Source organism: Rhinoraja longicauda, chromosome 7, assembly GCF_053455715.1.
Source record: "Rhinoraja longicauda isolate Sanriku21f chromosome 7, sRhiLon1.1, whole genome shotgun sequence".
NCBI lineage: Eukaryota > Metazoa > Chordata > Chondrichthyes > Rajiformes > Arhynchobatidae > Rhinoraja > Rhinoraja longicauda.
This window is the reverse complement of record NC_135959.1, coordinates 11210946-11238210: the sequence shown is the minus strand read 5'-3', so window position 1 is coordinate 11238210 and position 27265 is coordinate 11210946. Positions and strand designations below refer to the sequence as shown.

The following is a 27265-nucleotide window of genomic DNA, read 5'->3' as shown; positions in this document are numbered from 1 at the left end:
CTTAGTTCTCCGACTAGTTTGACTGTCGTCCTGATTAAATGTTACTGATTGTCTGCCTCGTGGTCACCTCCCCTCAGCGAACAATGATCCAGAGATGCTGCCTGTCCAGCTGAGTTAGCCCAGCATTTTGCATCTACCTTCAGTGTAAACCAGCATCTGCGGTTCCTCCCGACGCAAGAGAAATGACACTTCTTTATAACTGAGCCCCCCAGTTCTACTCGCAATGTGGACCCAGCTTTGGTTCTGGTTTATTTCCAGCTTTTTACCTTTTTTTCCTTACACTTCTATAAAACAGAGAGTGTGTGTGTGTGCAGCAGTGTCAGTCAATCAGCTACAGCTGGGGGAGGATATGCATCTGTACTCACACCTGACAGCAATCACACAGTAAACAAAGTCAACTCCTGCAGAAAATAGTCTAATTAAAGAAAGGAGAAAGCTGAACATGAAAAAAAAACTACTGTAACTTTCAAACAAAGTGAAAGCAGAGCAATTTTACCAGTGAAATGTCACAGACAGAGAGTGGTTCCATCTATCAAATGGGTGTTTTTATTCCTTATCACTCACTGCGATGAAGCCTTCTTGTTTGGCAGTGAAATCGCTCAGCCATCTTCACCTCGTCCTGTAGAAGGTTTGTCATTATTTGCAACATTCCAGTGGCAAGATGGCGCAGCGGTAGAGCTACTGCCTTACAGCGCCAGAGATCCGGGTTCGACCCTGACTGTGGGTGCTGTCTGCACGGAGTTTGCACCTTCTCCACTATGTGAGGATGCTGTTCATTGATTTTAGTTCAGCTTTCAACACAATAGTTCCCACCAGACTGGCTGAGAAGCTGCTGAAACTGGGGCTTAACACTCCCCTGTGTGCCTGGGTCCTGGACTTTCTCACCGCCATGCCCCAAGTGGTCAAGATGGGGAGACATACTTCTAACCCCCTCACCCTGAACATAGGATCCCCCCCCCCTGGGTTGCATCCTTAGCCCCCTACTGTACTCCCTGTACACACATGACTGTGTGGCCAGGTTCAGCTCCAACTCCATCATCAAGTTTGCTGATGACACTGTGGTGGTGGGCCGGATCTCCGATAACGATGAGAAGGCCTACCAGGAGGAGGTGGCTGATCTGGCACTCTGGTGTCAGGACAATAGCCTCCTCTTGAATGTCACAAAAATTAAGGAGCTGATTGTAGACTTTAGAAGGGCTCAACATCCGAGGACGTACACGCCACTGGAGTTAAATGGGATTACTGTGGACAGGGTGAGCAGCTTTAAATACCTGGGAGTCCACATCACAGAGGATCTGACATGGACAACACACATTGCCGTACTGGTGAGTAAGGCAAGGCAGGGCCTTTACCACCTCAGACAGTTGGGGAAATTTAGAGTCTCTCTGAGGATCCTTCAGTGCTTCTACTCTGGGGCTGTAGAAAGCATCTTGTCCAGGAACATCACAATCTGGTTTGGGAACAGCTCTGCCAGGACAGGAAGGCTCTGCAGAGAGTAGTGCGTTCGGCTGAACGCACCATGGGAACTACACTCGCCCCCCTGCAGGACCTATACATCAGGAGGTGCAGATCTAGAGCCAGCAACATTATGGGGGACCCCTGCCACCCCAGCAACGGACTGTTCCAGCTGCCACGGTCAGGCAAACGCCTCCGCTGTCGCACTGTGAAAACGGAGAGGATGAGACGGAGTTTCTTCCCACAGGCTATCAGGACTGTTAATTCTCATATCACCAGGGATTAATTTAATTTACTGTATTAATTTATTTTTTGTGTTAAAAAATTTCTTTCTATTCTGTTTTGTAGTTTAGCACAATCTGCAGGCGTTGCCACTTTCATTTCACTGCACATCTTGTATAAGTATGTGACAAATAAACTTGACTTGACTTGCTTGGGTTTTCTCCGAGATCTTCAGTTTCTTCCCACACACTTGTGGGTTAATTGACTTGGTATCAATGCAAATGTAAACAAATTGGCCCTAGTATGTGTAGGGTGGTGTTAATGTGCGGGGGAATCGCTGGTTGGTACGGACTCAGTGGCCCGAAGGGTCTGTTTCCACGCTGTATGTCTAAACTAAACTAAACTAAAATTCCCATTCAGTTATCCTCAATCCACTTTCTGCTAAGTTTCCAAAGCAAAAAATCCCAAACTTTAGTTTTACCAAATGTAGAAACGAAGAAGTGTCCCGACCCAAAACGTCACTGGAATTGTGGGAAGAACCAAGGTGATCTTCCATTTTGTCCTAAACATAGCAAGCTTGTCATTCTGTGGGAATCGAACTTTACTCCAATGAAGTTGCCCCTCATTCATAAACATGTTGGGTTTGAGTGACCTCCTAAGTCAAGAACATGAACACCCGCATGTCTTGTTTTTGAGGGGAAAAGTACAGAATACTGGATCACAATGGCAGAATTTAGAAGGATGAGAGGGGATCTTATAGACATATATTAAATTCTTATGGGATTGGACAAGCTAGATACAGGAAAAATGGTCCCGATGTTGGAGCAGTCCAGAACCAGGGGTCACAGTTTAAGAATAAGGGGAATAAGAATAACTTTTTCACCCAGAAAGTTGTGAATCTGTGGAATTCTCTGCCACAGAAGGCAGGGGAGGCCAATTCACTGGATGTTTTCAAGAGAGAGTTATCATATCATCATATCATATATATACAGCCGGAAACAGGCCTTTTCGGCCCACCAAGTCCGTGCCGCCCAGTGATCCCCGCACATTAACACTATCCTACACCCACTAGGGACAATTTTTACATTTACCCAGCCAATTAACCTACATACCTGTACGTCTTTGTAGTGTGGGAGGAAACCGAAGATCTCGGAGAAAACCCACGCAGGTCACGGGGAGAACGTACAAACTCCTTACAGTGCAGCACCTGTAGTCAGGATCGAACCTGAGTCTCCGGCGCTGCATTCGCTGTAAAGCAGCAACTCTACCGCTGCGCCACCGTGCCGCCCATCTAGATCTAGCTCTTAGAGCCAATGGAATGAAGGGATATGGGGGGAAAAAGCAGGAACGGGGTACTGATTCTGGATGATCAGCCATGATCATATTAAATGGCGGTACTGGCTCGAAGGGCCGAATGGCCTACTCCTACACCTATTTTCTATGTTTCTATGTCTACAATAGTTAACCCTGCAAACAAGTCTACTTGACTGTCCTCATGCACAATAAAGCACCTTTGAACCATTCATGCTATGAAAAATTACCTAAAAATGCTGCACGCTTTGAATCTGCAGAGCAGTCTCCAGCTTGACTCAGCTCTTTATCTGAACAGTTATTGTGAATAAAGAAAGTAACCATCACTCACGCCTCGTGTAAATTATTCTGACAACATCACCCATCCTTTATCTCCAGAGATGCTGCCTGACCTGCTGAGTTACTCCAGTACTTTGACAATAGACAATAGACAATAGGTGCAGGAGTAGGCCATTTGGCCCTTCAAGCCAGCACCGCCATTCAATGTGATCATGGCTGATTATCCACAATCAGTACCCCGTTCCTGCCCTCTCCCCATACCCCCTGACTCCGCTATCATTAAGAGCTCTATCTAACTCTCTCTTGAAAGCATCCAGAGAATTGCCCTCCACTGCCTTCTAAGGCAGAGAATTCCACAGATTTACAACTCTCTGAGTAAAAAAGTTTTTCCACATCTCTGTTCTAAATGGCCTACCCCTTATTAGACAATAGACAATAGGTGCAGGAGGAGGCCATTCGGCCCTTCGAGCCAGCACCGTCATTCAATGTGATCATGGCTGATCATTCTCAATCAGTACCCCATTCCTGCCTTCTCCCCATACCCCCTGACTCCGCTATCCTTAAGAGCTCTATCTATTCTTAAACTGTAGCCCCTGGTTCTAGACTCTCCCATCATTGGGAACATGTTAACTGCCTATAGCGTGTCCAATCCCTTAATAATCTTATATGTTTCAATAAGATCCCCTCTCATCCTTCTAAATTCCAGTGTAAACAACCCCAGTCACTCCAGTCTTTCAACATACGACAGTCCCGCCATTCCGGGAATTAACCTAGTGAACCTACGCTGCAATCCCTCAAGAGCAAGAATGTCCTTCCTCAAATTTGGAAACCCAAACTGCACACAGTACTCCAGGTGTGGTCTCACTAGGGCCCTGTACAACTGCAGAAGGACCTTTTTGCTCCTATACTCAACTCCTCTTGTCATGAAGGCCAACATGCCATTAGCTTTCTTCACTGCCTGCTGTACCTGCATGCTTACTTTGTGTCTATCTTTAATTTAACCAAATGTTTGAGCTGTATTATTCATTTGGAGATATAGCGTGGAAATAGGCCCTTCGGCCCACCGAGTCTATGCCGACCAGTGATCACCTGTACGCCTTAGTTCAATCCCACACACTAGGGAAAATTTACAGAAGCCAAGTAACCGACAGACCTACATGTCTCTGGAATGTGGGAGGAAACCGGAGCACCCAGAGAAAACCCACGCAGGTCAGGGGAAGAACGTACAAACTCCGTACAGACAGCATCCACAGTCAGGATGGACCATAAGTTCATAAGGGGATAGGAGCAGAATTAGGCCATTCGGCCCATCAAGCCTACTCTGCCATTCAATCATGGCTGATCTATCGCTCCCTCCTAACCCCATTCTCCTGCCTTCTCCCCACAACCCCTGACACCCGTACTAATCAAGTGCCCATGTCTCTGGCGCTGTGAGGCAGCTACTCGACCGCTGTGCCACTGTGCCGCCCTGTTACTGACCAAGAGGAATTTTGCAAAGTTTGCGCAAGAACGTAAAATCATTAAAATGAGTAAACAAGAGCGGAGATTTAAAAAATTGAGACGGAGCATTCTGTCTGAAGAACAAAAGACCTGCTCGCAATAAATCATCAGATAAAATAATTGGCCGAGATAATAAAAACACGTGATTAGATGAGCTCCTTGAATGATGGCCAGGTGGATGTAATCAATGGGGAAAAAAAAGGATTTTGTAACTCAATAACGTTTAGAATGCCGTAGATAGACCCTGTGGAGATTATCATCCACAGAGAGAACAATTCCGAGAACTCATCCAATTATTCCAATCAAGCTGTGCTCAAGTGCACCTTTCCAATTTGGAGCATTTGTCATGCAGTCACCCTTTCAATGTTTTCATGCCGTTTTGCTGCTTTTTCCATTACTTCTTCATATCGAGTCCACATTACAAGATTATAAATTGTTCAGCCAGAGCTGAACACACCTCTCGGCGTCTGCAAACAATGGCGTCTTGCGCTTCTCGTGCCTCTCGTGCGGTGGTGGAAAGATCGGTGGAAACGGGGCCGCGACGCAAACGCTCTTTCCTTGACCCCCCCCCTCCCCTTTCCATTACTCAATAAGATTAATCCTGATCTTTAATGCAGTTGACAAATAACCATATAATAACCATATAACAACTACAGCACGGAAACAGGCCCGTTCGGCCCTACCTGTCCACGCCGACCACTCTCTCTGACCTAGTCTCATCTACCTGCTCTCAGACCATAACCCTCCAATCCCCTCTCATCCATATACCTATCCAATTTACTCTTAAATAATAAAATCGAGCCTGCCTCCACCACTTCCACCGGAAGCCCATTCCATACAGCCACCACCCTCTGAGTAAAGAAATTACCCCTCATGTTACCCCTAAACTTTTGTCCCTCAATTCTAAAGTTATGTCCCCTTGTTGGAATCTTCCCCACTCTCAAGGGGAAAAGCCTACCCACGTCAACTCTGTCCGTCCCTCTTAAAATTTTAAAAACCTCTATCAAGTCCCCCCTCAACCTTCTACGCTCCAAAGAATAAAGACCCAACCTCTCTCTGTAGCTTAAGTGCTGAAACCCAGGCAACATTCTAGTAAATCTCCTCTGTACCCTCTCCATTTTGTCGACATCCTTCCTATAATTTGGCGACCAAAACTGCACACCATACTCCAGATTCGGCCTCACCAATGCCCTGTACAATTTTAACATTACATCCCAACTTCTATATTCCATGCTCTGATTTATAAAGGCAAGCATACCAAACGCTTTCTTCACCACCCTATCCACATGAGATAGCTGGGAATTAAATCTAAACACATGTAGCCCTGATCAAGTTGTATAAAACAAAGGCAATAAGTAAAACAGGACATCAACTTTTATCAGGTAGAAGCAAGAAATCAGTATCATCGTCCGATATTTCCGTCACCTCCAAGGTGATCCCACCTCCAGTCATTTCTTCACATGCTTCCCGCAGAGACCACTCCCCCTACATCTCCTTGGTTCACACATCCCTTCCCACCCAAACCTCTCCCTTCCCTTGGTACTTTCCCCTGCAACCACTGGAGATGTTGTGCCTGTAAGAGCTAGATAGAGCTCTTAAGGATAGCGGAGCCAGGGGGTATGGGGAGAAGGCAGGAACGGGGTACTGATTGAGAATGATCAGCCATGATCACATTGAATGGCGGTGCTGGCTCGAAGGGCCGAATGGCCTCCTCCTGCACCTATTGTCTATTGTCTAACCCCTCCCTCTTCTCTATCCAGGGACCCCAGCAGACCTTCCAGGTGAGGCAGAGGTTCACGTGCGCCTCTTCTAACCTCGTCCACTGCATCCGATGTTCTCGAAGTGGCCTCCTGTTCTTCGGCAGGACCAAAGATAGACTCGGCGACTGTTTCACCAAACACTTGCGCTCGGTCCGCCAAGGCCGACTAGATCTCTCAGTGGTAACCATTTTAACTCCCCTTCCCATTCCCATATTGACCTTTCTGACCTGCGCCTTCTCCATTGTCGGAACGGTGCCTCATATTCCAACACTAGAGGGCATAGCTTTCAACCCGTTGACATGAACATTTAATTCTCCAATTTTAGGTAACAACAAACCCCCTCCACCTCCCTCCCCCGCCCTCTCTTCTTCCCCCACACCTCCACTTCCACTCCTCTCCCCTGTGCCCCAGCTGGACTCACCTCTATCTCTCCCCTCTCCCACCCCTTCCACCTGCATTCCTTTCTCTAGCTTAGCAGTTCACATCTCTTCAGTCCTTTTGTCTCCCACCTTCTGTCTTTTCATCTCCGGCCCTTGTCCACCATCTCTCTATCAAAAAACAACCCTCACCTGCATCAATCTATTACCTGCCATTTTTTTGTCCTGCCCCTCCTCGCTTCAAGTTTTCTTCCTCCCCTCTCCAATCAGTCCGGAGCATGGTCCCTACCCTTGTTCTCCAGAGATGCTGCCTGACCCACTGAGTTACACCAGCATTTCCTGTCTTTTTACATCTAATTTTATCCTATACCTAAAAGACATTTAAGTCTTTCAGTGGCTTCTACTTATCTGTGTGTCAAGGATATCTGCTGGAAATCTCCTTTGGTTCTTCGGTACTTTGGATACCAATGCATAGAGCTGTCTGCAAGCGCAATGCAGGTCCATAAGACTTTGGTCAGGCCGCATTAGACAATAGACAATAGGTGCGGGAGGAGGCCATTCGGCCCTTCGAGCCAGCACCGCCATTCAATGTGATCATGGCTGATCATTCTCAATCAGTACCCCGTTCCTGCCTTCTCCCCATACCCCCTCACTCCGCTATCCTTAAAAGCTCTATCTAGCTCTCTCTTGAATGCATTCAGAGAATTGGCCTCCACTGCCTTCTGAGGCAGAGAATTCCACAGATTCACAACTCTCTGACTGAAAAAGTTTTTCCTCATCTCAGTTCTAAATGGCCTACCCCTTATTCTTAAACTGTGGCCCCTGGTTCTGGACTCCCCCAACATTGGGAACATGTTTCCTGCCTCTAACGTGTCAAACCCCTTAATAATCTTATACGTTTCGATAAGATCTCCTCTCATCCTTCTAAATTCCAGTATATACAAGCCTAGTCGCTCCAGTCTTTCAACATATGACAGTCCCGCCATTCCGTGAATTAACCTAGTAAACCTTCACTGCACGCCCTCAATAGCAAGAATATCCTTCCTCAAATTTGGAGACCAAAACTGCACACAGTACTCCAGGTGCGGTCTCACTAGGGACCGAGTATTGGAGTATTTGGAGTATTGCATGCAGTTCTGGTCGTCCCATTACTGGAAAGATATAAAGGCCTTTGGAGAGGGTGTAAAGGACGTTTACTAGAATGCTACCTGGAATAGAGGTTTCAGCTACAAGGAGAGGTTGGGTAGACTTGGATTGTTTTCTCTGGAATGTCGGAGATTGAGAGGAAACTTGATAAACACAGAAAATAGGTGAAGGAGGAGGCCATTCGGCCCTTCGAGCCAGCACCGCCATTCATTGTGATCATGGCCGATCATCCACAATCAATAACCCGTGCCTGCCTTCTCCCCATATCCCTTGATTCCACTAGCCCCCAAAACTCTTATCTAACTCTCTCTTAAATCCATCCAGTGATTTGGCCCCCACTGCCCTCAGTGGCAGAGAATTCCACAAATTCACAATTCTCTGGGTGAAAAAGTTCCTTCTCACCTCAGTTTTAAATGGCCTCCCCTTTATTCTAAGACTTTGGCCCCTGGTTCTGGACTCGCCCAACATTTTTCCTGCATCTAGCTTGTCCAGTCCTTTTAGTCCTGATAGAAGTATATAAAATTATGAGAAGCATAGAGAGGGTAAACAGTCAGAACCTTTTTCCCCCAGTGTGGAACTTTCCAACACTAGAGGGCATAGCTATAATTTGAGAGGGGGGACTGCTCAATGGAGATGTGCGGGCCAAGTTATTTTACACAGGGAGTGGTGGGGGCCTGGAATGCATTGCCAGCAGTGGTGGTGGAGGCAGATACGACAGTGGCACAAACATCATGGTCCGAAGGGCCCATTCCCGTGCTGTACTATGTTCTATGTTCTATTTCAGATCATGACAGCTCACTGCATTAAAAATTCTCATTCCCCACATTAAATCACAATAGTTTGTCTTCGATCAGTGGGCACAGTTTTACATTATCTGTCAAATCCTCTCATAAATTTGTCTTACTTCTAATACATTTCCTCTTAACCTTGCTAAGGAAATAATTTCAACATTCCTGGAGTTCCTCATAAGTCTCTCATTCCTTCTGACTTTTGAGTAAATCATGTCTGCATGCTATCCAAGGCCTTGAAAGCCCTTTAAGGACAACTAGACCAAGTGGACCCGTTGGGCCCATTCCTTGCAGAGGGGTGACAGGACAATAACCATATAACCATATAACCATATAACAACTACAGCACGGAAAACAGGCCCGTTCGGCCCTTCCAGTCCACGCCGACCACTCTCCCTGACCTAGTCTCATCTACCTGCACTCAGACCATAACCCTCTAATCCCCTCTTATCCATATACCTATCCAATTTACTCTTAAATAATAAAATCGAGCCAGCCTCCACCACTTCCACCGGAAGCCCATTCCATACAGCCACCACCCTCTGAGTAAAGAAGTTACCCCTCATGTTACCCCTAAACTTTTGTCCCTCAATTCTGAAGCTATGTCCCCTTGTTGGAATCTTCCCCACTCTCAAAGGGAAAAGCCTATCCACGTCAACTCTGTCCGTCCCTCTCAAAATTTTTAAAACCTCTATCAAGTCCCCCCTCAACCTTCTACGCTGCAAAGAATAAAGACCCAACCTGTTCAACCTCTCTCTGTAGCTTAAGTGCTGAAACCCAGGCAACATTCTAGTAAATCTCCTCTGTACCCTCTCCATTTTGTCGACATCTTTCCTATAATTTGGCGACCAGAACTGCACACCATACTCCAGATTCGGCCTCACCAATGCCCTGTACAATTTCAACAATAGCGTGGAGCACATTGGTAGTTTTTAGATCAGTTAGTTTAGAGATACACTGTAGAAACAGGCCCTTCGGCCCACCGATCCCTGCACATTAACACTACCCTACACACACTAGGGACAATTTTACATTTATACGTTCATACCAAGCCAATTAACCTACAAATCTGTACAAATGTCTGGGACTAAACCAAAGATCTCAGAGAAAATCCATGCAGGTCACGGGGAGAATGTTTAAACTCCGTACAGACTGTACCCCTAGTCAGGATCGAACCCAGGACTCTGACGCTGTAAAGCAGTAGCTCTACCGCTACGCCACCGTGCCGCCCAGAATTCTTTAGAATTCATGTTAACATTGATCAAAAGCCTCCTAAATCTTGCACTGTGATCATCTAAAAATCACTATAACTTAATTCTGTCAATATACCACGCAGAAATTACTATTTCTACGATGCAGGTATAAGATTGTTATAAAGGATTACAATCACTGCTTTCAAATAGTACAAGACTGTCTTCACTCTTTAAGATCTGCTAAGTAATTAATGTTTTTAAATGGAAGAATTGTTCTGTTTTGAAAGAATTAGAATTGATTATTGAAACTTTTACAGAACTAGATGTCTCTTAATGCAAAGTGGAGTATTTTCTTCGCAATTGTTTACCACATGAGTGATTACAAATAGAAAATGATGGAGATTAATTCCTTTGAGATAATGTTTCTTGAGTAACAGTGCAAAAACCTATCTTATTTTATTCTTCTGTGCAATGTAGTTTACACAGCTTAGATTAGCTTAGAAATACAGTGCGGAAACAGGTCCTTTGGTCCACCGAGTCCGCGCCGACCAGTAATCCCCACACACTAAGTCTATCCTACACACACTAGGGACAATTTACGATTTTATCGAAGCCAATTAACCTACAAACCTGTACGCCTTTGGAGTGTGGGAGGAAACAGGACCACCCAGAGAAAACCCAGGCAGGTCACGGGGAGAACGTACAAACTCCGTACAGACAGCATCTGTGGTCAGGATCGAACCTTGGTCTCTGGCGCTGTAAGGCTATAATCACGGCAGATTTTTTATTGGTCTTGTGGTAGTCCTGTGTTAATCAGTGATCCAGATGATTAAGATATTCCAGGTGGAGATGCAATGAAATATCTTCGCCAAAATGTTTCATGTCATCAGTTCACACGGTATTAGTGCTAAAAAGTATGTTTTAGTGTTTTCTTTGGTTTGTTTTATGTGGGGGGTGGGGGGGTTGGGGGAAACTTTTGTTCAATCTCTTACCTCGACGGAGATGCGATTTTTGTTCCGTATCGTATCTCCGTCCCCACTGCGGCCGAACGTCGTGGAGTTGGCAACGGGTCACCTCCAAGTATATCCTGCCTATTCCGTGTTTTTAATTTTTTTAAATTCTATTTCATATTTCCAGCAAATCGCTCTTAGATAACCTGCCCGGAGTCAGTGGTAAATACGTTGTTTTTACGCTATCCGGATATTGCTAGATTAATGCAAGTATGCAGTCGAACGTTTCTCTAGGCAAGTTAAGGTAACTTTATCATTAATTTGATGATCCAGACTGTTCAACCGATGTTGCACAAAATGAATGAAATATCAGGAAGTACTGTTCGAATCATGGGGCTGCTAATTTCATCATGGATTCGATCAGTAAAGTGGGAACGTTAGAAACATAATATAGAAAATAGGTGCAGGAGGAGGCCATTCGGCCCTTCGAGCCAGCACCGCCATTCATTGTGATCATGGCTGATCGTCCACAATCAATAACCCGTGCCTGCCTTCTCCCCATATCCCTTGATTCCACTAGCCCCCAGAGCTCTATCTATTGGTGGCGCAGCGGTAGAGTTGCTGCCTTACAGCGGATGCAGCGCCGGAGACTCAGGTTCGATCCTGACTACGGGCGCCGTCTGTACGGAGTTTGTACGTTTTCCCCGTGACTTGCGTGAGTTTTCTCCGAGATCTTCGGTTTCCTCCCACACTCCAAAGACGCACAAGTATGTAGGTTAATTGACTGGGTAAATGTAAAAATTGTCCCTAGTGGGTGTAGGATAGTGTTAATGCGCGGGGATCGCTGGGTGGCACGGACTTGGTGGGCCGAAGGGCCTGTTTCCGCGCTGTATCTCTAAATCTAAAAATCTAAATCTAAAAAATCTAAATCCATCCAGTGATTTGGCTTCCACTGCCCTCTGTGGCAGAGAATTCCACAAATTCACAACTCTCTGGGTGAAAAAGTTTCTTCTCACCTCAGTTTTAAATGGACTCCCCTTTATTTTAAGACTGTGGCCCCTGGTTCTGGACTCGCCCAACATTGGGAACATTTTTCCTGCATCTAGCTTGTCCAGTCCTTTTATAATTTTATATGTTTCTATAAGATCCCCTCTCATCCTTCTAAACTCCATTGAATGCAAGTCTATTCTTTTCAATTTTTCCTCATATGACAGTCCCGCCATCCCAGGGATCAATCTCGTGAACATTGCAATAGAGACACAATTTTTTTTAAACTTATTCCGATTAAATAAATAACTCAGCCTTCAACACAGCCATGCAATGAGACACAGAGAGGTCTTTCCTTATTTTTGGGGTACAATTGCAGCTTCGAAGGCAACCGTTAACTTTTTAAATAGTCTGAACGCATTCCTTGTCCGTTGTTTACTGTGCGTCTGCTAAATTTTCTCTCATTTGCGGCTGTTATTAGAATGTGCCACCATGTCCTCAATTAAATCCCTCGACAGCCGAGATTTACGTTGTTACATACAATCTGCGATGGAAGGGTGAAGTGAGAATAGACTTCGGCTGGTCTCATTACTCTAAAGTTCAGGAGTCATCAGTGGAATGGAATGCAATTTGCAGGAGTCAAAATGCATCGTCCGACATTTCAGCACGAAGATATAAATGAGGCACATAATTCTGTTTTATTTTTGGTTTTCACATTTGGTGCGTGTGATGATATATATCCCTTTAATCTTTCTCACTCCATTTTCAAAAATCGCATAATAAAAAGGCAAAATCTCCTTATTTATTCCCAACTTTCCATTGCTTCAGTATATCAACCAGTGCAACCAGGTCCCTAATCCTCTTCATTTAGTGCAGAGATCTATTTCACTTGACATTCTCCTTACACAACCATGTATTTTAAGTTATTTCTGGCTCAGAAATTGGTTCATATTCTTTGCTTCTTTCTTCCAAAGTTCCCTTCTGACATTTGGCTCAAATGCTCCTCGCCCACAGTTCATTCCAGTTAGTTTGCTATCAATGCCGTAATTTTCCATTTGAGTGCGGAGTCCCAGGTCAAACGTTGAATTGAGAGAAGAAAGGGCTGGGCATCATATTTTTTTTCATATATCATGACTTCACAATAAGGAAGAAAGTATCCAATAATAGACAATAGACAACAAGTGCAGGAGTAGCCATTCGGCCCTTCGAGCCAGCACCGCCATTCAATGTGATCATGGCTGATCATTCACAATCAGTACCCCGTTCCTGCCTTCCCCCCATACCCCCTGACTCCGCTATCATTAAGAGCTCTATCTAGCTCTCTCTTGAAAGCATCCAGAGAATTGGCCTCCACTGCCTTCTGAGGCAGAGAATTCCACAGATTCACAACTCTCTGACTGAAAAGGTTTTTCCTCATCTCCATTCTAAATGGCCTGCCCCTTATTCTTCAATTGTGGCCCCTGGTTCTGGATTCCCCCAACATTGGGAACATCTTTCCTGACATAGAAACATGGAAAATAGGTGCAGGAGGAAGTCATTTGGCCCTTCGACACTTAGGAACCACCACCATTTATGGTGGCTAATATCAAAAAGCACCTCCTCCTCCATTGCCAGAGTGGGCCCACACGCAAACCTGAGGAACAGCAACCCAGTTTCAACCCAACGCTATGAACAATGAGTTCTCCAATTTTAAATAACCTCTACAAACCCTTCTGTTTTCTCTCCCCGTTCTCTTCCCCAACACCCCCCCCTCATTACTTTTTCCCCTCACTCCCTTCCCTAAACCCTGGCTGACCGTGAACCAGTTTCTGCCCCCCTCCCCATTCCTCCACTAAACGTCCGTTAACCAGCTCCAATATTCATAATTACATATCCCTTTGAGGCTCACGCGTGCTTCTATATCTAACCCTCATCCAACAATCTGCCTGTCAGGGAACCCCCCCCCCCCCCCCCCCCGCACCTGAGATCATCTGTTGCCAACCATGGGTTATCCTGAAGAAGGGTCTCGACCCGAAACGTCACCCATTCTTTCTCTCCAGAGATGCTGCCTGTCCCGCTGAGTTACTCCAGCATTTTGTGTCTACCTTCGATTTAAACCAACATCTGCAGTTTTTTCCCTACCTATGAGTTATCCTGCCTCTTTAAGCTTCCATTTTTTTACCCGCTCCCCCTCACCACAATTAGTCTGAAGAAGGTTCCCGGCCCGAAACATCACCATGTTCTCCAGAGATGCTGCCTGATCCGCTCAGTTACCCCTGCATTTTGTGCCTACCTTTAGTATGAACTGGCATCTGCAGTTCTAAAGGCATAACATCAAAATCTACCACTTCCTCTGTATCTGTGGCTAGATATAAATTGATCAATTGACCAAATCCTGTGAGTCAGAGTTAATGGCAAGACGAGGGTGGAGAGCAATTGCAAAATAATATCAAGCAGTCCCAAATTATGGGTGTGGAAACAGCACACTAATGTTCCGTGGGCCAAAGTAAGAGGAGTACATCAGTGGGACTCCAGTAACACTGGCTGCAATTTTAACTTCTGAGTCTGGTAAATCTGAACAGGTCACAGTTAAAAGCAGGATAATTACGACCCTCTTCTGATTCCACTACCTTCCCACCGTGGCCTAATATTATGTTGCTATTGTCAGCACAAGAGAAAGGCTCCCTCAGGCTTTATGATTGCAATGCAGTGCAGAATCGCAAACCTGGTTCTGAGAAAGGCATAACTGGTATCTGATCAAGAGGCCAGGAGAAACCCAGCTAAATAATTTCCTCCATTCTTCCTTCAGTGTAAGGAGGAGCAGGAATGCCTTGGTCCTCACTTACCCTGGACCACCCCAGCCTCGATTGCCCCAGGAAAGGGCAGCACAGTGATGGAATGGTAAAGCTACTGCATTATGGTGCCAGAGACCCTGGTTCGATCCTGACTATGGGCGCTGTCTGTAGTGAATTTGTACGTTCTTGACGTGACCTGTGTGGGTTTTCTCCGAGATCTTCGGTTTCCTCCCACACTCCAAAGGTTTGTAGGTTAATTGGCTTGGTATAAATGTAGAATTGTCCTCGGTGTATGTAGGATAGTGTTTGTGTGCGGGGATTGCTGGTCGGTATGGACTCGGTGGGGCGAAGGGTTTGTTTCCGCATTGTATCTCTAAGCCAAAACGAAACCCTAGACTTCCACTAGATCCTGGTTGTGATCTATTATAATGGCTCAATAGTCCCTCATTGTCAGGTAGGCACAGAACAGTGAAATTCTATTGCACAACCACAAAATGCACAGTCGCCACTAAAAACTCACAAACAGTCCAAAGTGCAAAATCCAGCCCATCTGTTGGAAGTCCTGGAGTGACTCCGATCCAGGTAAGCCGAGGTAAGCCCGACTCAATGTCTCTCTCCTCTGCCTCTGTGTCCCGGGGGCTACCTCCTGCCGACCTTGAAGACACACCACAAGCAGCTCCCTCCTCAACTCTACGTCTTTGGACCCAAATTGGACCAATTTGTCGCCCAAATTGTCAGTCCTACCCCAGCCAGACCCCTACCCCAGGTAGATACAGCCCAGGTGAAGGAAGGAAATAAAGGGAACTGATGGAAATGAAGCCCAGTTGATACTCCAATCTGAAGACTTCTCTGTTCTACTTTAATAATAATAATAATAATATATTCCTTTGTTCGTCCCACACCGAGGAAATTTAGGATTTGCTAGCATCACCCTCGCTTCCTTCCTCTGCTCTAATTTTGTTCAGATCAGTAGCATAAACATGCAACGTTTTCAGAAACATTTAGACAGGTACACGGATTGGACAGGTTTAGAGGGATATGGGCCAGGTGGGACTAGTGTAGAATGGAAATATTGGCCGGTGTGGGCAACAGGAGGGCTGGGCGGCCTGTTCCCACATGAGTCTATGAGTCTAAACACAATCAACGGGATCAAGTGACCTCTCGGATAAAAACCTTTCAGTAAATTTCCCAAGCTGGGTGCATTGATGGCAGGATCTAACATCAATGTAAGGTCACATCCTTAACTCAAATAATTTGCTAGCAACCATTAGAGCCATGTAGCATAAAAACAGGTCCTTCGGCCCAACTGGGCCATGCCAACCCAGATGCCTCATCTACACTAGTCCCACCTGCCTGTGTTTGGCTCACACTCCTATAAATCTCTCCTATCCATGTACCTGTCCAAATGTTTTTTTTTAATGTTGTTATCGTACCTGCAGCAACTACCCCGCCTAACAGCTCATTCTATATACCCACCACCCTCCGTGTGAAAAAGTTCCATCTCAAGTTCTGATTAAGTTTTGCTCCCCTCACCTTAATCCTATGTCCTCTGGTTCTTGAATCATCGACCCTTGGTATACGACTCTGTGCATCTACCCCATATTATTCCCCTCATGATATTATACTCCTCCATAAGGTCACCCCTCATCCTTCTTCGCTCCAAGGAATAAAGTCCTAGTCTGTCCAAACTAATGCCCTCAAGACCAGGCCACATCCTCGTAAATCTTCTCTGCACTCTTTCCAGCTTAAACCCCATTAATTGAGTTCCTATGAGGATGGCAGCTGACAGCTAAATCACTTCCCCCTTAAATCAAATATCAGCTGGTGGTTTCATGAAGGAAATATTGGACAAGAATGCCCTTAAATGACTCACCCATAATCTCACTTGGTTCCTTGTTGTAGAGCTTCTTGTTCCAATAAAGTAGCCTCAAGAAGGGAAAGGACACCAAAAGGACCAAGACAATTCCAACAAACATGTGTCCTGTGAATACCGCAAAGTGCAAGCCCTGTGGTGAGAGGGGGCAAAAATATAGAAACCTTCAATATAGCAATTTGCTCAATACAATAATAATTTCTCTCTTTTACATCGAGCATTTAGTGCGGGATGGCTTAGTGACGCAACTTGTAGAACTGTTGGCTCACAGCACTAAAGAACCAAGTTCAATCCTGACCTCTGACGCAGTCTGTGTGGAGTTTGCATGTTCTCTCTATTACTGTGTGCATTTCCACTGAGGGCTCTGGGTTTCCTCCATCATCTCAAAGATATGTGTGTTTGTAGGTTAATTGGCCTCTGTAAAATTGCCCCAAACGTGTAAGGAGTGGACGAGAAAGCGGGATAACATGGAACTAGTGTGAACGGGTGATTGATGGTTGGCATAGACTCGGTGGGCCGAAGGGCCTGTTGCCATACCGTATCTCTAAAAAATCCTCACCATGGAAACCTAGATATGCAAAGAATGGAGGGATATTTAGATTTTTTTTAGATTTAGAGATACAGCGCGGAAACAGGCCCTTCGGCCCACTGGGTCCGCGCCGCCCAGCGATCCCCGCACATTAACACTATCCTACACACACTAGGGACAATTTTTTTAAAACATTTTACCCAGTCAATTAACCTACATACCTGTACGTCTTTGGAGTGTGGGAGGAAACCGAAGATCTCGGAGAAAACCCACGCAGGTCACGGGGAGAACGTACAAACTCCGTACAGACGGCGCCCGCAGTCAGGATCGAACCCGAGTCTCCGGCGCTGCATTCGCTGTAAGGCAGCAACTCTACCGCTGCGCCACCGATATTGAATGGAGGGATATTTGCCTAGCCTAAAACCAAGTCTCTCTCCGAACATGGAGTATGGCAATGGTTAAGTTATGGTCTGGTATATAGAGGCCTGCATTATTGATGAAGTACCTCACCACAACACCTGGGAGATTTAACTTCAAATGATTATAAAGTACATTTGGAACCTTTTTTTGTTGCAAAAGCTAATTTAATTCACTTCCCTAGAGAGATAAGATTGTGGTTGTGTTACTACAGGTGCACTCCACAGGCCCGCAGTGATGAGCTGGTGGCAATACTTCACAACCCAGCACAGTAGCTGTGGATTTTACATTCAATTACTTGTATAAACCTGGATTCGAAAGCTGATATTAACATCGTGACCAAGACAGTATCAGATTGTTTAAAAAAATAATCCTCTGATTGACTAACATGTGCCATGGATTGGTATCCATGGCAGGTCTAGACTGTACGTGATTACAGACCCACTCTTAACTGGCTTCCGGGTCACTATTGCAGAGGATTATGGACGCACCCCAGACCATCACACAACTTCCATTGACTCCATTTACACGTCACACTGCCTCGGCAAGGCCAGCAGCATAATCAAGGACCAGTCGCACCCTGGCCACACTCCCTCTTCCCCCCTCTCCCATCAGGCAAAAGTTATAGAAGTGTGAAAACGCACACCTCCAGATTCAGAGACAGTTTCTTCCCAGCCGTTATAAAGGCAACTCAACCATCCTATCAACAACCAGAGAGCAGTCCAGAACTAGTATCTACCTCATTGGAGACCCTCGGACTATCTTTGATCGTACTTTACTGGACTTTATCGTGCACTAAATGTTATTCACATCACTCCCTTTATCATGTAACTGTACACTGTGAATGGCTCCATTGGAATCATGTATTGTCTTTCCACTGACTGGTTAGCACGCAACAAAAGCTTTTCACTGTACCTCGGTACAAGTGACAATAAACTAAACTCATAAACTAAACTCACATGGCTCAAGGGGAATTTTGGATGGACTATAAACGCTAGCAATGTTCACATCTTAGCGGAGTTGCAACCTCATAGCTCGAGCTACCTTGATTCAATTCTAACGACTTGTGCTGCCGACATTGAGTTTACAAATCCCCTCTGTTGGTTTCCTGCACATCGCAAACACTTGCTTAATCACCCTTGGCCTGGTGATATCTGGGAGGATGTGATGGGAATATGGTCAGAATAAGATGGAATTAGTTTAGGAATTGTGTAGATGGCTACTTAATGGTCGACACAGACTCAGTGGGTTAAAGTGTTTGTTTCCAAATTGAATTAATTTTACTTTTCCAGATTAATAGAGGATTGATAGAGGATCACGTTGGAAGCTTAAGATAGCAGCTTACATTTCTCTCTCATTTCTCAGCACTGAGATCCCTTGACCAAGTCTACTGCATGTGAACAAACCTGCGTGAGTGTGGCATTCAGTTTCATAGGCAATTGAATTGAAAGATACAGCATGAATCAGGACCATCGGCCCACCACCCCTGCAGTCAGATGAAGGGTCCCTACACGAAACATCACCCATCCATGTTCTCCAGGGACGGTGCCTGACCCGCTGAGTTACTCCAACACAGTGTGTCTTTTTTTTGTAAACCAGCATCTGCAGTTCCTTGTGTCTGCAGGATTATTTAATCATTGAACATAAGATACAATACAGTGAATACAATACGATTTATTCACAAAATGCTGGAGTAACTCAGCAGGTCAGGCAGCATCTCAGGAGAGAAGGAATGGGTGACGTTTCGGGTCGAGACCCTTCTTCAGACTGAAGAAGGGTCTCGACCCGAAACGTCACCCATTCCTTCTCTCACGAGATGCTGCCTGACCTGCTGAGTTACTCCAGCATTTTGTGAATAAATCGATTTGTACCAGCATCTGCAGTTATTTTCTTATAGTGAATACAATACATTCTCTGCCTCAGAAGGCAGTGGAGGACAATTCAAGAGAGAGTTAGATAGAGCTCTTAATGATAGCGGAGTCAGGGGGTATGGGGAGAGGGCAGGAACGGGGCACCGATTGTGAATGATCAGCCATGATCACATTGAATGGCGGTGCTGGCTCGAAGGGCCGAATGGCCTCCTCGTGCACTTATTGTCATCATATCATATCATCATATCATATATATACAGCCGGAAACAGGCCTTTTCGGCCCACCAAGTCCGTGCCGCCCAGCGATCCCCATACATTAACACTATCCTACACCCACTAGGGACAATTTTTACCCAGCCAATTAACCTACATACCTGTGCGTCTTTGGAGTGTGGGAGGATACCGAAGATCTCGGAGAAAACCCACGCAGGTCACGGGGAGAACGTACAAACTCCTTACAGTGCAGCACCCGTAGTCAGGATCGAACCTGAGTCTCCGGCGCTTCATTCGCTGTAAAACAGCAACTCTACCGCTGCGCTACCGTGCCGCCCGTTGAATGGAGGATTGTTGCAGAGTGCTCAGCTTCTTAGAACAGTTCAAGTATAATTGTGTAATTCCCTTAGTAACCATTTTTGTTCTGGTCAGTAGTTGCTGCTAGTAATAAATGCTTACTCATTTTTCATTTGGACAGCAGTATTATATATATTGTAAAAGTAATCTGTCTTTTTGATGCATTTGACTTGTTGAGAACCAATCTGGATAAATCTCTTCACCCACTATGTCAATGTAGATTTACATAACCCAACAGTCCTTAATCAAAGATAGACAGGAAATGCTCGAGTATCTCAGTGGGTCAGGCAGCATCTCCGGAGAAATGGAGTCCTTAATCAATATTAGTTATGAGGAAAATAACTGGTCCCTTCAGTCTAAATTATCCTCTTAAGAACGTCCATAAGTGATAGGAGCCAAATTAGGCCATTCAGCCCATCAATTCTACTCCGCCATTCCGCCATTTGTACCAGCATCTGCAGTTATTTTCTTAAACGTCGCCCATTCCTTCTCTCCTGAGATGCTGCTGAGCTGCTGAGTTACTCCAGCATTTAGTGAATAAATACCTTCGATTTGTACCAGCATCCGCAGTTATTTTCTTACACTACTCCGCCATTCGATCATAGCTGATCTATCTTTCCCACTTAACCGCATTCTTCTGCCTTCTCTCCCTACCCCCTGACACCTGTACTAATCAAGAATCTATCTATCTCTGTCTTAAAAATATCCATTGACTTGGCCTCCATAGCCTTCTGTTGCAATGAATTCCACAAAGTCACCACCCACTGACGAGCGTAATTCCTCCTTATTTCCTTCCTAACAGAACATCCTTTAATTTTGAGGCTATGGCCTCCGGTCCTAGGCTTTCCCACTAGTGGAAATATCCTCTCCACATCCGCTCTATCCAAGCCAGTGGCAACACCCAAAACATTGGCCCACCCCGGAGTCAATTTGGATGCAAGTACACTGGAAATCTGAAACACAGCCCGAGCTTACTGTCGGCCTGCACGTTGCTGGATTGTTTTCATGCTGTCTAACTCATTTACTCTGTTGGCATGACTTCTTACCCCAAAAAACGGCAACTCTGTCCGGCACACTCAGTCAGCCGAGATTTGGTTTACTCACATCCAGCCAAAGACAGCACACCTTTAGATTTAGAGATATAGCACGGAAACAGGCCCTTCGGCCCACCAAGTCCGCGCCGCCCAGCGATCCCCGCACACTAACACTATCCTACACACACTAGGGACAATTAAAAAAAAAATTTTTTTATACTTTACCCAGTCAATTAACCTACATACCTGTGTGTCTTTGGAGTGTGGGAGGATACCAAAGATCTTGGAGAAAACCCACGCAGGTCACGGGGAGAACGTACAAACTCCATACAGACGGCGCCCGTAGTCAGGATCGAACCTGAGTCTCCGGCGCTGCATTCGCTGTAAGGCAGCAACTCTACCGCTGCGCCACCGTGCCGCCCGTTCCTTGAGAAGGTTCCTTGAGAACCCTGAGGAGATTTCACAGTGGAGCAGACAAAATGTGTAGGAAGGAACTGCAGTTGCCAGTCGGTTTACACCGAAGATATAAACCACGTTGGAGTATGCTGGAGTAACTCTGCGGGACAGGCAGCATCTCTGAGGAAGGGTCTCGACCCGAAACGTCACCCATTCCTTCTATCCAGAGATGCTGCCCGTCCCGCTGAGTTACTCCAGCATTTTGTGTCTATCTCCATCCAAAGACTGCTGGGCCAGAGATGCTCCTTTGAGGACCTGTGATTCTTAACACATCGCACAGTGCGGAGGTGTTATTATCACGCCAGGTGCTTCAGCGTGAGCAAGAGGAGGAAATTTACAAAGGCAAATAAATCATTCAGCTCCCTGTAGTTCCTAGTGCTCATCTGAAGAGCAGCAGAAGTCTTAAAGCAGGCCTTCATAACAAGAGGAGTTGAGTATAGGAGCAAAGAGGTCCTTCTGCAGTTGTACAGGGCCCTAGTGAGACCGCACCTGGAGTACTGTGTGCAGTTTTGGTCTCAAAATTTGAGGAAGGATATTCTTGCTATTGAGGGCGTGCAGCGTAGGTTTACTAGGTTAATTCCCGGAATGGCGGGACTTTCATATGTTGAAAGACTGGAGCGACTAGGCTTGTATACACTGGAATTTAGAAGGATGAGAGGAGATCTTATCGAAACGTATAAGATTATTAAGGGGTTGGACACGTTAGAGGCAGGAAACATGTTCCCAATGTTGGGGGAGTCCAGAACAAGGGGCCACAGTTTAAGAATAAGGGGTAGGCCATTTAGAACGGAGATGAGGAAAAACTTTTTCAGTCAGAGAGTTGTGAATCTGTGGAATTCTCTGCTTTAGAAGGCAGTGGAGGCCAATTCTCTGAATGCATTCAAGAGAGAGCTGGGTAGAGCTCTTAAGGATAGCGGAGTCAGGGGGTATGGGGAGAAGGCAGGAACGGGGTCCTGTTTGAGAATGATCAGCCATGATCACATTGAATGGAGGTGCTGGCTCGAAGGGCCGAATGGCCTCCTCCTGCACCTATTGTCTATTGTCTATTGACTGATCTACTGTTCTGCTGGGTAAAACAGGGGCTTATTAAGGCTATGTTTCAAACTTCAATGTTAGTTTTAATGGCACTGATGGACATGGGGTGGCACAGTGGCGCAGCGGGAGAGTTGCTGCCTTACATCGCCAGAGACCCAAGTTCGATCCTGGCTGCAGGTGCTGTCTGCACAGAGTATAGACTCTCCCACTGGTGGAAGCATCCTCCCCACATCCACTCTATCCAGGCCTTTCATTGCTCGGTAAGTTTCAATGAGATCATCCCCCCCTCCCTCCTCCTCATCCTTCTAAGCTCTAACAAGCAGGGGCCCAGAGGAGTGAGGAAGAACTGGAGTGGCAACAAAAGCCTGTGCATACAGGGAGAAAATGTGGACTCCGCACAATCGGAAGCAGAGGTCAGAAATGAACTCATATCCCTGTACGTGTGCGGCAGTGGCTCATCTAGCTGCTCCTGTGTGCTACTTTAGTTTAGTTTAGTTTAGAGATACAGCGCGGAAACAGGCCCTTCGGCCCACCGAGTCCGTGCCGACCAGTGATCCCCGCACATTAACACTATCCTACACACACACAAGTGACAATTTATACTGACATCAAGCCTACAAACCTGTATGTCTTTGGAGTGTGGGAAGTACAGAAGACCTCGGAAACAGAAATCCAACGTGGTCATGGGCAGAAGGTACAGGTTTGTAGGTTAATTGGCTTGGTGTAAGTGTAAATTGTCCCTAGACAGCACCCGTAGCTACTCTTGGTCACACCTGATTTTCAGTCTGAAGAAGGGTCTCGACCCGAAAGGTCATCCATTCCTTCTCTCCAGAGATGCTGCCTGACCAGCTGAGTTACTCCGGCATTTTTTGTCTATTGTAAAGACTGGTGTATGCGTGCACTTTATGGGGAGTTTTAAGAAGGTGCTAGATACAGGAGAGGAGTAGGCCTCATAGAATTCAACATTTACTTTTCGGTGTGTTTATATTTTACAAAATTTCACTTGAATCAATGGAATTAACTTGAATGTACTTTGTTGCATTGTTTATGCTAAGCTTACAGAGGAAACGTTAAATAGGATTTAAAACAAAGAAAGGTATTTACCAAAAACTGAAACAAGAGCAGAAATTTGGAAAAGGGTGCAGCTCATTCACCCAATCACCATCACAATAATACTTTATTAGCATACGGCGAACTTCATTTGCCATACAGTCATAACAATAAAAAGCAACAGGGCACACAAAATACATTTTAACGTGAAAATCCACCACAGTGAGTCCTCCACATCCCTCACTGTGATGGGAGGCGAAAAGAAAAGTTCAATCTCTCCCTTCTTTGTCCTCCAGCGGTCGGGGGCCTCTAACCTTCCGTTGATGGGACGATCTTGACTCCCGTAGTCGGTGGCGGGCCTTCCTCGTCAGGGTGATCCAGCTCCTGCATTGTAGGGGGGGAGGGTGTGTTCCCAGCTCCCCGTGCCGGGTGATCTACCCCAGGTCGGGACTAGTCGAATGTCGTACGGCTTTTGGAGCTCCCGACCGGTCTCAACCCAAGACTGCGAGCTCCACGATATTAAAGTCCGCAGGCCGCGGTGGGAGCGTCGATCCCAGGCAAGGGATCGCACGCTCGGATGGTAAGTCCAAGCCCCCGCGGGGGCTCAAAGTCAGTCCGAGGCAAGGCCTCCACTCCACGATGTTAGGTCTCGGAGCGACCGGAGATACGACCCGCAAAACAATCGCATCTCCGGCAAGGTAAGGGATTGAAAAAAAAAGTTTCCTCAGACGCCCCTCCCCCACCCCCCGCATAAAACAAACCAGAGAACATCGACGCAAACTTTTAAAACTTACCAAAAATAACAAAAAAAATCGAAAACGACAGACTGTAGGTGAGGCTGCCATCGTGTGGCGCCCCCTGGTGTTACAGTACAAAATTTACTGTAAAGTCAATGTAGCGTGTGAACATCTTAGCGACCTAACTAGCATCAGTCGAAGTAGCAACTACCATCATCCTAACTTAGCATCAGTCCTGAACTACCATCTACCTCATTTGTGACCCTCGGACTATCCTTGTTCAGACTTTGCTGGCTGTATCCTTCCCTTATCATGTATCTCTACACTGTAAATGGCTCAGTTGTAATCATGTATTGTTTTTACGCTGACTGGTTAGCACGCAACAAAAGCTTTTCACTGCACCTCGGTACACGTGACAATAAACGAAACTAAATAAACTAATATCTGCAGTGATAAAGTCTTCAGTAATATCAATCAATGCAAGATGATATTTTTGCCCCCGAGGCACATGACCAGTAAACATAAGCTTCAAGCCAATCTAAAAGGATCAAAGTAGCAAGAATAGTCCCGAAGAAAGACACAAAATGGTGGAGGAACTCAGCGTGATCGGCAGCATCTCTGGAGAGAAGGAATGGGTGACATTTCGGATCGAGATCCTTCTTCAGTCTCAAACGTCACCCATTCCTCCTCTCCAGAGTTGCTGCCTGTCCCGCTGAGTTACTCCAGCGTTTTGTGTCTGCCTTCGGTGAAAAGCAGCATCTGCAGTTCTTCTCTAAACATGTATACTTCTGATTTAGTGCCCACCAGCGATTCCTTCCCCCCTCCCAATTCATCCATTCTCTCAGTCTCTATACCTCGCCCAAATAGTACACGCAATGAATTAATCCTCTGCGGACATGAATTATGAACACCCCTCACTTCAAAGTGTAATTACTTTGAAAAAGGAAATAGCCCTGGACCTCAAAGTAAAGGGTGGGGCAAGTGGGGAAAGGGGAATATTTCGAGCTGAGTATGAAAGGTGTGCATGGGTAAGTCTCAAGATCGCTTTAATGGCAAAGAGCTTTATCTAGAAAAAGATAAAACAAAATCCCTCCAATTCTTCAGAGAGCAACATTATAACACATTATTCAATTATGCTTCCTTATTCCGTGTTGGAGGGTGCCTGTGGAGAACAATGTGCCTTACCTTTGAGCTGTTAGATGCTGTGAAGCTGTAAATAAGCTCGCTGTTAAAATCCTATGTGAGATGCAGTTCCCAGATGTAAGGTAGATTTTGTTCTTTAGTATGTAATCTCCCGTGAATTGCTTCATGCGGAAACCCACAAGAATGTACAGAAGTAATTAAATTGCTAAAGATAAGGTTAACATGAATAATTTACACCCAAAACGCCTGTGACTAGTCCCTAAATTTGTCCACAAGGGGTAACAAATCTATCCTCAAGTGTGATCAGCAGTAGGCCCTTGATCTTACTTATTTAGTTTCAGTTTAGTTTTCGTTTCGAGTGCGGAAATAGGCTCTTCAGCCCACCGAGTCTGTGCCAACCAGCATTCCTGCACATTAACACCACGCTACACGCACGAGGGACAATTTTTATTTACATCGTTACAAAGCCAATTAACCTGCAAACCTTTACGTCTTGGGGGTGTGGGATGAAACCAAAGATCTCGGAGAAAACCCACGCAGGTCATGGGGAGAACGTACTAACTCTTTGTAGTCAGGATCATCACATCCATTTACACTCACACAATTTATAACAACAAGCACAACTTTTTGAAGCAAATACAAAGATAATACTAAGAGGATGTTTCAGGTCGAGAAACGTCACCCATTCCTTCTATCCTGAGATGCTGCCTTTCCCGCTGAGTTACTCAAGCATTTTGTGTCTATCTTCGGTGTGGGTTAATTGGCTTTGGTAAAATTGTAAATTGTCCCTAGTGTGTGTAGGATAGTGTTAGTATACGGGGAAAGCTGGCTGGCGCAGACTCGGTGGGCCGAAGGGCCTGTTTCCGCAATGTATTTCTAAAACTAAAAACTAAAATCAGAATCACCAGGAATTCTGATGCAGATGCAAGGTCTAAATCCACCTGAGAGCTTGGACAGAGCCTTGATTCAATCTTTCATCTGAATGATAGCACTTCCAACAGTGAATCATATCATATCATATCATATATATACAGCCGGAAACAGGCCTTTTCGGCCCACCAAGTCAGTGCCGCCCAGCGATCCCCGTACACTATCCTACACCCACTAGGGACAATTTTTACATTTACCCAGCCAATTAACCTACATACCTGTACGTCTTTGGAGTGTGGGAGGAAACTGAAGATCTCGGAGAAAACCCACGCAGGTCACGGGGAGAACGTACAAACTCCTTACAGTGCAGCACCCGTAGTCAGGATCGAACCTGAGTCTCCGGCGCTGCATTCGCTGTAAAGCAGCAACTCTACCGCTGCGCTACCGTGCCGCCCATTGGCTTATTCACAAAATGCTGGAGTAACTCAGCAGGTCAGGCAGCATCTCGGGAGAGAAGGAATGGGTTTGGATTTTGTACTCTGGAGGGGAATTTGAAGAAACAATTGCAGTTTTAAAGGTACCAACTGAGCCACTGGTGCCATTTAGACTGCTAAATTCATTAAATATTTTGTTTTAATGCAGGCAGAGTCTTTAAAAGCATTCACTCTTTGTTTCTCCTTTATTGACAAATTCTGTGCCTCCCAAATTTAACCCTCGTACCTCATCTCTCTCACTCACAAACACTATTGCAAACGCTCTCTGTGCTAACAACGAAGCCGGTCGGAGGGAAGTGATTCATTAATCTTCATGCATATTCAAAATGGCATTGTTCGACTCATAACCTGAGAATGTCGACAAAGGTGTCTTGTCACACATTGAAATACATATTCATGGCTTCAACGTGTAACCTGAGAAACAAGAAACTGCAAGATAGACGC

At 45.6% G+C, this 27265-nt stretch overlaps 1 protein-coding gene across 1 annotated transcript in view; it reads right to left on the bottom strand.

Moving 5' to 3' along the window:
* The window catches only part of oca2 (oculocutaneous albinism II), a 337303-nt gene that overhangs the window by 133098 nt on the left and 176940 nt on the right, over positions 1–27265 (bottom strand). Inside the window, exon 15 of the mRNA XM_078402106.1 lies at positions 16616–16748. Within this exon, the coding sequence (XP_078258232.1) occupies positions 16616–16748 (133 nt within the window). The remainder of the gene's footprint in view (positions 1–16615; positions 16749–27265) is intronic.